This window comes from Phyllostomus discolor, chromosome 15 (genome assembly GCF_004126475.2).
Source record: "Phyllostomus discolor isolate MPI-MPIP mPhyDis1 chromosome 15, mPhyDis1.pri.v3, whole genome shotgun sequence".
In the NCBI taxonomy this organism is placed as follows: domain Eukaryota; kingdom Metazoa; phylum Chordata; class Mammalia; order Chiroptera; family Phyllostomidae; genus Phyllostomus; species Phyllostomus discolor.
This window is the reverse complement of record NC_040917.2, coordinates 19,349,703-19,362,609: the sequence shown is the minus strand read 5'-3', so window position 1 is coordinate 19,362,609 and position 12,907 is coordinate 19,349,703. Positions and strand designations below refer to the sequence as shown.

Here is a 12,907-nt window from a genome sequence, read left to right as displayed (position 1 = left end):
ACTCTGGTCACCGTAGCTACCCTTTAACTGATCTCAGTAGCTACCCTTTAACTGATCTCAGTATGGGTGGTTGTGAGTGCTGGAGAGGAAGAATTTCCGAGAGAAGCAGAAGAAATCCGTACAGCCGATAACGTTCAGGCAGATATATGCGGACCCAGGTCATAAGTAGGACCTTCACGTGCAATAGGAAAGAAACAGACTCCTGTTTTAATTCACTTCGTAGCCTGAGCCACGTGCATATTGTGTTTTGACCACGGACTCCTCACCTGACAAATAAATTACATGTAATCTTCAAGGAGGGTAGGGGAACATTTCCAAAAGGGAGAACTTTTGAAAGTTTAATTTTTAGCCTGTCCATTTCTAAATAGATGTCATTTTTATAGTGAATACATTACAGGTTGTGATTTTTAATGTTGTCATAGATATTCATATTCTGACTTGCTGCGTTTACTTTTTAAAGGGTCACCTTTTCTCTAAAGACTTTACGATCCCCCTACCCATGTGGAATTGATCGTTACCTCTTTTTATGTCCCTATTTTACCATCGACATGCTTCTGTTATAGACCTGTAACATTTTATTAGCCTTCCTAATTTACATGCCTGTATCCACCCCACACACACTCTGTAAGTCTCTTGGGGCCTGGGTCCTATCTCCCTAGTCTTCGTATCTACTTTCTTGGCTTAGAGTAGGTGGTTAAATAGATGTCCCCAAATAAATCAATACATGGTGTCTCTCTCTTCTTAGAGCTCTGGATCTGTGTAGAAAAATGACGAATTTCTAAAAATTCACCCAACTTTTAACATCCATTATCCATTTTCTTTTGTTTTCCACTTGTTTCTCAAATATTTTTAAAGATGTGAGAAATGATTACATGCTGGCTTTAATTAAAAATGTTAAATCCATCAGATATATAAGGCTCCATCTCAGCCTCCTAAATTATTTATAATCCTATTTTTTATATTTATCATGCTATGAAGGATTTGTGTTTAGAATAATGACTCCAAGATTAGATAAAGATAAATAGGTAAAATCATTCATGAAAAAAAATATTGTCAGTCTCTTATATACTGGGTGATATGTTAGGTTCTAGGAATACAAAATGTGCAAAATGAATAAGACACAGACTCATTCACACGGAAAAAGATATGTTGAAATATTAGCCTCCGAAATAGAAGGGAAGAGACCATCTGGACAACCATGAATGTTTGCCTGGTGATGGCCAGAGACTGAAATGTTCACCATGCAAAATTGTCTCTCTTCCTCCCTCCTGCTCCTTCTAGTACCAAGTCATTGCGAAGCAGCTAGATGGGTTTGTAGAAAAACAAAGTGGGGAGTCAGGTGAAGGAACAGGATATTAAAGAGAAGAGTCTGCAAATGGAATAATTATCCAGATATCTTCTACGAGCCAGAAATATCTAGTTAAGATACACACACACACACACACACACACACACAGTGACACCTAGGATGAAAACTTGGAGATTCCTATTTTTTAGCCATCTTATCTTTGAAAACTTAGGAAACCCACTTTCCTGTGTTCACTGTATGGTCTTCAGGAGTTGAGCATTCTAATTTTTTTAAAAAAGTGTAATTATGAATGAGAGCTCTACTCACATGCTGTCACACACATTTAGAGCAGCCTCATTGGGCAGTTATCAGTGAATTTGTCACCCATGTCTTCATTTTGATTTTAGGTGACAAGGCATTATTTTTCTCTCTTCTGATACCATGAAGGTTATTATGAATTTTGAAGAATGGAAGTAAACCCAGTGGGCGGAAGATCTTTTTCCATGAGCGGATAACTTTGACAAATCAAGGTTTTGCCATTTGTTTTAGTGCCTAAAATAAACATTATTTATAAGACCACTTACATTTTGATGTTACTTAATGAGGAATATGCATCATTGATTTGACTAGCGTAAGAGGTCATTTGGAAGTTGCCCGTTAACAAGCTGTAATCTGCTGAGCACACAATGACTTTGTTTAATATTATCCATTCAGAGCTGATCAATGACAATAATTGTTTTATACCAATCACTCCTGAAAGTTGCTAATTACTTTGAAGGGCACGAATACCAGCCCTTTTTCTTTCTTTCTTTCTTTTTTTTTTTTTTTTTGGAAGTTGCAACCTCTTCACCTTAAAATTAAGAAGAAATGTGGTTGGCAAAAGTCACCCTGCCTCTTAAAAGTACTTTTATTAAAAATTAAAAGTTTATTCAGTAGAATTGGGAGGTCAACAGGAAATGTAGGCAAAATGCAAGATGTCTGGGCATCGGAGTAACGGAGAGCTGGGATTGTATCCAGACTATGCCAGCTACTTTTCGCCGGCTCCGTGTTCTTTCCCAAGTTGCCGAACCTCGGATTCTTCATCTTTAACCTGGAGCTCCTGCCTCGGCCACAGGGCTCTCCTGGGAAAACCGGTGCGGCAGTGAGCAGGACTCCTGGCACGTTCAGAGGGAGCACAACCCATTCTAGATCCTTCTCTCCCCCGGAAGGCAGCGCCTTCGCCCACTAGAAGGCTCAGTTTCTTCCAGCTCTCTGTACTCACCTCTGACAAGGCCACTCAAGGATTGATTGATTATACTTTAATGTGGGTGCGTTTTAATTCGTTAACCACCACTCACTTATTACGCGCTTTAACGCCCAATGGTGAATACAAAGATTTGTCCTGGAAAGGAGTTTTATCCTGCCTTCGGGGAGACGTCTGGGCAGTTAGAGCAGGGAGAGGACTCCCAGAGCGCACCCCCACTGCCAGCTCCCTGGGCGTGGGGAGGAGGAGCCCGTTCCACCGGCTTCTGTCCATGGCGCCCTCCCTGGTGGCGCCGATTTCTCAGCCAGCTCCAGTTTCCGTCCTGTCGGTGACCTTGGCTGTGGTGCGAGCTCACCCCAAATCGCCACCTCGCTGCTTCTCCGCACCCCAGCACGCCTCTTCTGTGTTTCCGGCTACATCATCTTTTTGAGAATGTAATGTTATTTTTGAGTAATAGGTAGCCTCTCCTTTGGCACTGCGTGGTAGCCTGAAACTTCACCCTGCATCCCGAGTCACCACGATGTCTGAGGGTGGATTTTTCTGTCCGTATTTTTGTTCACGAGTGTTCTCTTTAACACAACTGTGACTGCGTGTGCAGTAACCTTAGGCAACGGTTTAACCTGAGTGTCAACCTCCTCTTCTTTTTCGTGAGGCTAATAATACTCTCTACCTCAGAATAATCCTACAGTGATTAAATTAGGCGAATCAGGAAAATGTTCACTTATTTGCATTTATGATTTATATATGTGTACATATTCCAAATGCTTATTAATTTTTCATCAGTAAAGAGGTTTGTATTAATTCCTCTCTTTCTTAGTTTCTTAGTTGTAATATAATTTGGGTTAAATTAGAAGGAGATTATTTCTAAATTGAGTATATAATTTTAAAATTAATTTTTCTTTATTTAAAGAATTCATTTCTAAAATAAGATTATTTGAAAAATATTTGGAAAGCTATCTACAATGTTGTTACATTAGCTTGCTGTTCTACTTAATTTTACTTTCTAGAATTAGTGTCTCTAATTTAATTGTTCTTACAAGCTGTTTGCGTATCTTAAATTATTTTTCATCATATTAAAACATTCATTTAAAAATTTTCCCATTTAGTTTTTATCCATGTGTCTTTATACTTGTTCCTGTAAAAACTAGGGGCGAGTGGAAATGGGAGGGAGGAGGGGAGGGCTGGGTGGGTGGGTTGGGATGGGAATAAAAGATAGAAAATTGTACTGCAACAACAATTTAAATAAAATTTTAAAAAATACATTAAAAAGATCATACTACATGATCAAGTGGAATTCATCTCAGGGATGCAAGGATGAAAAAAAATTTCCCATTTAATATCTCAGACTGTAATGTCTTTTAAATGGCCATATTTTAAAACAAAAATAGATGATCAGAATTTAAGTAAAACATTTTTTCTTGTTTATTCCTCTTAGCAGTTTTCTGATCTATAAATAAAATGATACAAGTATTTATCTTACAGGAATGTTCTAAAAATTAAATTCATAAATACAAGCAAACCTTTAGAATAGTGCCTCTCACCTAATAAGAACTCAATAAATGTTAGCTATTGTCATTGTTAAAGTATTAAAATAGCATGATGAAGATACAAGACATTTTGTTTAAAAATTGATAGCACTGAGTTTAAAAAGCCCTTTTTAAAAATTTATTTCAATGTGACCAAATACAAGCTTCAAGTCCATTGGTTATGTGAAATCAAAAACCTGTTCAGTCAGGAAGTGGTACAGCAAATGTTTAATCTTTCAATAGTTAATTTTACATTTAGTATTTGTGAAACAATTCTAAATGTTTTGAAATAAATTATATTCTGTAAGGATGTCTTGTCATTATATATTTCTAATATTAAATCTAGGACTTCAACCTCCATTTGAAACTATACATATAGTTAGTAGAAAAGCCTTAAATTTAATATGATTTATCACCCATCGTTATTTTTATTTTGAAGAACTATTCATGGTTTCACGAAAGACGTTGACTGACACATTGTATCTTTTCGCTGACTGCCACAGATCCAGAGGTGCTGGCGAGGCTATCGGATCCGGAAATACTGCTTCGATTATGTCTGCTTGAAGAAGTACCTGAGAGCTGTCTCAAGGACCAATGACTCAGTTATGTGAGTGGCGTCGTCCCTGGTCTACTAGTGAGAGTGTTAGAGAAGTTACTCAGTAGATGTTGATCATTACCATCATGAGAAATAATTTCTCATATAGCTCAGTGGATTGAGCATGGGCTGCAAACCAAAGTGTCGCAGGTTCGATTCCCAGTCAGGGCACATGCCTGGGTTGCAGGCCACGGCCCCCAGCAACCGTACATTGATGTCTCTCTCTCTCTCTCTCTCTCTCTCTCTTCCTCCCTTCCCTCTCTAAAAATAAATAAATAAAATCTTTAAAAAAAGCAATAATTTCTCAAACTCAGTGATATTTTAGACAGAAATTCATTGATAAGATAGAGATAGAATTCTATTTAACTTAAAATGTATTGTTATATACTTGAATATCTTGTCCTCTTGATTATAAATTAGGTTATATTGTGCCTGCCTTGGTTCTATGGAAAATAGTTTAGCTCAGTTAAATCAATTCATTTAAAGTGAATTTATCTATAAAATGATTCCATTAGATGTGAAGCCTCAAGTATCAGCCTCAGATGTATTTTGAGAAACAGGTTCAGTAGCACGAACTTGCATCTGAAACAGAATGTCACGGAACATAATACAATGCACAGCTTGACCGCCAGGTGTTATCCCCTTGAACTCACACAGAAGCTCATTCTACATTGCCCGCACACAGTGAGCACTTACTGTATACAAAGTGTTGTGCTAAGGCCTCTATTCTCATCATCGCCTTTGATTTTCACAGTCTGTGCAATCGGCATTATTACCTTCTCCACAATCCAAACGGAAACATCTCAGTCCTGCTGTATTATGTTTAGGACTTTCCTCTAAGTAGTAATTTCCACTCGATCCTTAACTGAGGTAGAAATAGTTGTATAGATGTTTGATAAAGAATGAATAGTTATTTTAAAGTAAGGCTAAGCATAGAATGTAGACAATGTGTAATTAATGTCTCATTAATTATTTGGTCAAATTCAGTGACACTCCTTCAGAGTCAATATTAAGAGTAATCTCTATATTATATGAATTTTCTTTAATGAAACCCATTCATTTGCTTTTGAAAGGTGTTATAATCCTACTCAATAAGACCATTTCTTTTTACTCAGCAAATAGTCGTAAGTTAAAGAGTGGGGCATTTTCCTTTTCGGTACATGAAAAATATCCGAACCCTAAACAAGCGGCTGTGTTGTAGCTTCATCCGGCAGGTCAGTCGTCAGGCGCCTCTATCAGTGGGCTGTGGCGTCATGCCGTTTATTTGTATCATTTGAACACAAAGTAACTTCCCAGGGTGTCGGCGGCGAGTCTGCACGGCAAGGCAGGACAGCAGACGAGCCGCAGCCCCATGAAGCTCTAACACGTCATTGGCTGTCAGGTCAGCCTTGTTATGCTGTCCATCCTCATTTAACTATCCCACAAGATCTCTTAATGAAGTTAAGCCCCAAGTTCACTGCAATAATTCCGTGGCAAGAGTTTGTGCAATGTAACAATTCATCACTTGTCAGGAAGGCACTTTTAGTTTATACATTTAATAAGGGCATCCTCGAGCTTGGTTAATTAGAAGTGAACAGTTTGCATATTTACTAAATGCAGAGTGTCATTGCCACCACGGCCTATTGCCTGCATGAATTATTTCTCTATCTGCAATAAACAGCTGGGTAATTATTACCGCCATAATCAGATAAATTCCTTCTGTAAGGCTTTTCTTACATGGCAATTCTTTGAACTCATCCAAAGCTGAACAAAATTTATGAACTCCAGCGGCGAGGCCACTTTTTCATACTCTGCTGTCCCTGTTCCCCATTTCAAGGACATAAGTGGAGCACCATAGATATTGTGTAAACAGGGACAATACATATGATTGCCTAAAGATAATGTTGCACAAACCCCACTTAAAAAATACAATATTCTGATCTCAGCCAACTAAACAATAGCGGTTTCGCTTTCTCTAATTGTAGCCAGATGATGGGCTCTTTCCTTAAGGGCTCCCTATGCTGTAAAGAAAATGACATTTTACTCTTCCAGAACCAAATTAGTCTGTAATGTTAACTATACACATGAATTTTTTTCTGTGGTATCATTTTATATGTGAAGATGCAACAGTTACAGCAATTAATTTGGTAGTATTTAGGTAACATAGCAGAGTGTCTAACTTAAAATATATTCTTTGCTTTGAAAACAGTCCGTAACTTATCCATAATTAGAAATTAATGGCATAATCCAAATACTGTATTTTTTGGACCATAAGACACACCTAGGTTTTAGAAGGAGGAAAATAGGGAAAAACATGTGAAGCAAAAATGTGGTAAAGTATTTAGTAACATAAATAACATAATATTTCACCAATGTAAATGTAAACAGAACTCAACAGCAGCATTAACAACCATTATTCCTCCCAAATTTGGGGGGCACAAAGTAGGTCTTATAGTCTAAAGAATACGGTAATCACTTCCAATATGGACTGATATGAACAATGTGATCAGAGCCGTTTCACATACTCTATGTATTTTTTAATAAGAATGCATTGCCTTCAATAATTTGCTATTTTCAAAAAAAAAATTAAGGCAAGGCCTATAAAAAGGAAAAAGAGCTTCATTCCCAAGATAGAATTAATAAAAGGAAAAAGCTTATGCTACTGAGTATAATTTATTTACATAGGTATTAATCATTTTCAAGTTTACCTCTCAACACAGCGAATTTCAAGCAGGAAAACGCAGGACGGTAACTAATGGTGTGACTGACATAGAGTTAGTTAAGGATGCCCCCGTGTGAGAACGGAGAAGCTGTAACGGTATATCCCAAGGAACAGCTTTTCCCAGCACTAATTCTAAAAGAATTTCCACCTGTGAATCTTTACTAGGAGACACTGAGTAATGTAGAGAGCAGTGACTTAAGTAACTTTTTTTTAAAAAACAGCAAAAAGCTTATCTGAACTTTATGTCTATCTTTTTTCTTTTTGTAGAGATATTTGAGGGGGGAGGAAATGCCAGGGTATAGCATCGGATTGCTACTCATTTGAAAAGAAGGGACAAGAGTGTGTTGGCTGGTGGACTCAGCCTTGTGCTTGTCCAGTTTGATGGAATGAATGGGTGGGAAGCTCTTGTCTCTCACTTGGCACAGCTGATCTTCCGACAGGAGGAGGAGGGAGAGACTTCCTTCCCACTTGTTTTCCTTTTTAATTCTGTGATATGGACTGGTAATGTATTTGTATTTACCACTGCTGATTGAGAGCAGATTTATATAGCGAAATCAGATTCAGGAACTCGATAGATTAATGATATACAAACTTCTCGGCCACACCCGGAGACATGTTTAAGTTCCTATGAAAGTACATTGAGAAAATGTAACTCTTGCTGAAAAGCCACTTGCAGTGCTTTCCGGGAGGGTGTTGCCCTCACCTTCTCCGGCCTCATGGGAGCACATGGCGCTGTGGATAACTTTCCAGTCTCGTCTCTCCTGTCACGTGAATTATGTGATGCCACTCTGCCTGGTTTCATTTTAACAGTTTCTTCCCCACGTGCTTTGTGGACTCGCCTGCATTCACCAGGTCACTGCCGTTGTCACTCCAGAGGCCCTGGACCGTCTCAGCCACTCCTGTGGCTTCTGCTGCCTCTTGCATTCCAGTGACTCATAAATCCGAATATTCTCCGGCCGAGAACTTTCCTCTGATTGTTAATTGTAACCATCCATTCGTAGGCCTGCTGACGTGGCCCCTTGGGCATCCACAGATGCCCCGAGCTGAGCATGTTTGCATATAAAATAGTTATCCTCCCAAACCTATCATTTCTTTTCCTAGATCTCTGTTCCCTGTCCTCATCCGTCTAGTCTTCCTACTGCTGCCTACAACCTCCTTCTAAAATGCAAATCCGATGGATGTCGTGTGTTGTATTTCCTTCCTTTTATGGGTTCCATAGAAACCTATAAAATATAAATGCTGGGGTGGTCTTTTAGAGTAGCTTCTTATCATTAGACTTAAGCAAACTGAAAATAAACATTTGCGTTATTCCGGGGGGAACCATCTGGCCCCGTTCCACTGCACTGGGTCCCAGCTCCCCCTGCAGAGAGCCAGCCCACGTGCAGAGCCCAGCTCCAAGGCTGCCTCGTCCATGAGGCCTCTTCTGACCCCTCCAATCAGAAACATTTTATTAAATAGTTATAATACTTAAACACATGGATCTTTGAGGAAAAATGCTAACATGTGTCTTAGTCAAAATAGTATTGCAGAAGGAGAATTGCTAGTCTTTACATATATCTGAAAAAACAGAAATTGAGTGATAAAGTGGAAATGCAGGCAGAGATATCATACTACAAAAGCAATGAATTAATAAAACATTACTTACTTTTAAAAATACCTTTTATTGCCACTTTGCAATGCTTTCCAGCTTTTTCCTTCCCATTTTCTTTCTGATCTCTCCATGTCCTCTCTCCGGAGTGATGTGGAAGAACATGGAGAAAGAAGTCCCTCCAGCCCAGTTTGCTTCTCTCTCTGTTCTTTGTGTGACGATTTTGTGGTCTTTTCTTATCCTGACCAACAAGGAACATAATGAGGTTCTCTGTTTGGCATTCATATGGAAGTCATTCCTGGGACCAATTATAAAACGACCCTTCGATAAGTAGTTTTCTAAAACTCATCAGATAGTTTTCTTGAAATTACATGTGATGTGCTGCTTTGAAATACGTTCGTGTCATCCTGTGGCACAGTGTCGCTGTGTGACAGCACCAGGATCGGTTCGGAGATGCCCTTGGTCCTTGTTCAGTGGATCGCGTGCAAAGGCAGCGGCGATCCTTCCTGCTTTCCAGTGAAGTTAACACTTTTGACATGAGAGACAGCAGTGTGTGGTTGGTGAGCAAACACACAGTCAGTGAGATCTTGCGATTCTTTTCATGTAAACTGGAAACTTGAGCTACTGAACTCTGAACTCTACCCCAAACCAATCTTCAGGAGCTTGGCCCTCACCCACCCGCAGCCGAATCACAGTGGAGACAGCAGGAGAGCCCATTCTGTGTTCCCCTTTGCCGTCTGCAAAGCCACCTCCTCTCACAAAGAACAGGAGCCTCATTAATAATACCTGCCCCTCGCCAACCTCAGCAGAGTGTTGTGAGGACGAATTAATGTCTGTGAAGCCCTCGGAGCTCCTGGAAATAATGCACAATGTAAATACATGCCATTATTATGCCTATTATTGTGCTTAGCTCGAGGCTGCTCTCAATTATTTGACATCGTGTAGGTTACATGAAAGTTTACTTCCATTTAGAGAAACTATCCAGAACAGTCAAAGGAAAATAATTGTACAGTGAAATATGTGCATATTTCCAGAAGGAATGCTGTACAAAAGAACTCCTTTCAAGAAAGTTTATTCAAAAGAGCCAGAAGAAGAAAAAAATTGATTTTCATGAATGATCTTTGAATGGAGTCTTATTGCTTTTTTTTAAAATCATGCAAAGTAGGCAAATGAAATAATGGCGCAATTGGATGGTCCCCTTTTATGATCAGAGTGCAGTCATGGTATTGTAATTTTACAGCGTCCACCATTAGCATCTTCTTGTACTTCCTTCCCTTCTCAGAATACTTAGTCTATAGAGGACAAATTTGCCAGCATTACCTTTAGAAAGTCTGTTCACCCTTGCTCTGCCAGGCTTTCTCTGCTCTCGTGCATTTTCCCCACTTTACTGTTGATGGGTCACGTCTCCCAAAGACGGGCGGGGGGAGGAGGGACCGTCCTGTCCCGTTCCACTGTACTGGGTCCCAGCTCTCTCTCCAGAGAGCCTGCCCACGTGCAGCCCAGCTCCAAGGCCGCCGTGTCCATGAGGCCTCTTCTGACCCCTCCAATCAGAAGCGAGCTCTCTGAGCTGAAGCATGCCTATGCACACCCATGCATTTCTCCGTTGACTTTTTCTGTCTGTGGTCTAGTGATTAGCTATTTCATTTGCAAGTGACATGAAGATGGGGGCTGGGTTTTCCACATCTTTATTTCTGTTAATATTTTAAACATACTTGAGACTGCCTGACTGAATTAACAAATAACTATCCATTTCCTCGTGATAGTTACTCTTCAGGCAGCTTAGACATCTTGAAGATAAATTCAAAATGCAACACGTAGATTTTCAGGAGTAACTGAAAAGGAGGATGTATTTGCACGGCTCTGTCCCATCTCCTGGGTCCCGCCAACCTACGTGTGTGTACCCTGGGCCCCCTGCCTCTCGGGAAGCCAGAGTCCACGCTGTGCATTGTGGGATTCCATCCCCAAGGCGCACCCTGGCACCCTGATCGGGAGAGAGAAGGGAGGGGATCATGGAGAGAACTAGAGAAAGTGTAAGAGATCCACAATGCTGTTGAATAGATCAAGCGAAGAGCGTGGTGCCTGGCTTAGAGTAAACACTCAAAAATAGCTAACACGTGTCACCGATGCGCCAACCCCACTCTGAACACTTTACATAGATTAGTTCACTTCATTCTCACAATAGCCTGATGAAAGAAGATGTATCAGGGTAATGACAGCTTGGTGCGGAGTGAGAGAATCTGCAAACCTAAGGAGTCCAAGTCCCTTTCTGCCACTAATTGCTATTGTGTTGGTCATTTCCATCGCCCTTTGTGTTTCCCTATTGTTAAAATATGGTAATCAGTAACACCTATCGCATGCACTCCACGGGATTGTTGGTTGGTTCTTTTTTTTTTTTTTTTGAGAATAGAAAGAATACATCTGAAATGAAAAAAAAAAATCTGACATTATTTGGAAAAATTTGAAATATTTTGAAAGTACTGGATTCAAAAACCCCTGCCTGAGGAAATAGATAATTTGTATAATTTTGCAAAAACTCCCAGTTAGAATGGTTTTCATCATTTACTCTTTCATGGGATCTTCATTTGTATTATGTCCTTGACACCGAGCCGTCGCTCCATCCCTGTTGATGTCACAAACGCCTGTATATCAAGGGTAAATAATTTATTCAACTCTCCCGACTTGGTCATTGAACAAAGACTCTTTGACATACACATAACTCTGGCGTTCAGTATATCTGCATGCTCGCGAATATGGCGATAGATCAATTAGCAATGCAAGGCTGATTCTTTTTAATAATTGTGTGAAAATATTCAAGTTATTACTTTGTGTTCTGAGAGTACCCCAGTTAGCTTTTCTACCGCACTGTCCCGTGTCCTGGGTTTATTTTCAGGTCTCCTCAGTGCCTTCTGGGCTCACTCCGTGTTTCCTTCACGTGCGAGCAACCGACACCCTTCCACGCCCCCCCCAGTCCCAGCTTCCCGCGCCAGGCTCCCCAAGTGCGCGCACCGTTTGTGCTTCACATTCCCATATCCGGAAGATGAACTGTTCCTTCTCCCTGCCATAATTTACGGTTTTGATTTTGTGTCAAGCCCCGTGTACTTCTTTGTACCTCACTTGTTCACGTGTGTGTTCGTCCGACGGGGCCGTTTTTCTTTCTTGGGTCAGACCTCGTACTCATTAAATCACTCATAAAGCACAAACTCCTTTGCAGATACATTTTTTAAAATTTTTTTCTGATCGCTCAGAAAATCGCTGTCCTTATCTTTGGAGGCACGTAAATTGTGTACATGCATATCTGAGTAATTACCCTGGTGGTGGTAATTTATTGCTTATTTTAAATTACCTTAAAGACTTATAAGAGGAACTATAGAAGAAATACTTATTTTTTCCATAATATGAAAAGCAAAGTCGAAAATCCATAATCCGTTCCACTTTTTATGTAACATATGACTGTTACTTTTTCCTGGTAAAAACTCTCATTTATTCCTAAGGGACCGCCTCGAAATTTGTACGTTAAGGACAAAGAGAGGTCAGCAGTCCCTCCAACTCCTGGTTCTTTGTCAAAAATGGACACAGTTAATGAGGTTTGTTTGGTACAGAGCAAATTCTCAGACACAGATAGAGATCCTTTCAATGGAAACAAATTTGTTTGGCTTTACCGGGATACTTAGTGATTAATAACAGCCTCACCACGACGCAGGCCAGACAGGTCGGCGTGCCCGCCTGCCCACACCGTCTGGGTGTGCAGCCACCCTGTCTCTGTGGGCGCACGAGCCCCCTACCCCCCGACACTCTGCATGGAGTAAAACGGGCCGTTTTCCGACTCCTTTTTCATATTAATAAGCAATTTTCAAGAGAAGGGTGGCAAAGCGAGGGCCACGCCACTCCAAGTAATTCATTTATTTTGCAATTTAATCTTATGTTGAAAAAAATTGCTTGGCTGCAGTGGTGCGGCGTGGTGATTTT

At 40.2% G+C, this 12,907-nt stretch overlaps 1 protein-coding gene across 1 annotated transcript in view; it reads left to right on the top strand.

Moving 5' to 3' along the window:
• SPATA17 (spermatogenesis associated 17) overlaps window positions 1-12,907 on the top strand; it is an 85,405-nt gene that overhangs the window by 16,355 nt on the left and 56,143 nt on the right. The window contains exon 5 of the mRNA XM_028531298.2: window positions 4,561-4,664. Within this exon, the coding sequence (XP_028387099.1) occupies window positions 4,561-4,664 (104 nt within the window). The remainder of the gene's footprint in view (window positions 1-4,560; window positions 4,665-12,907) is intronic.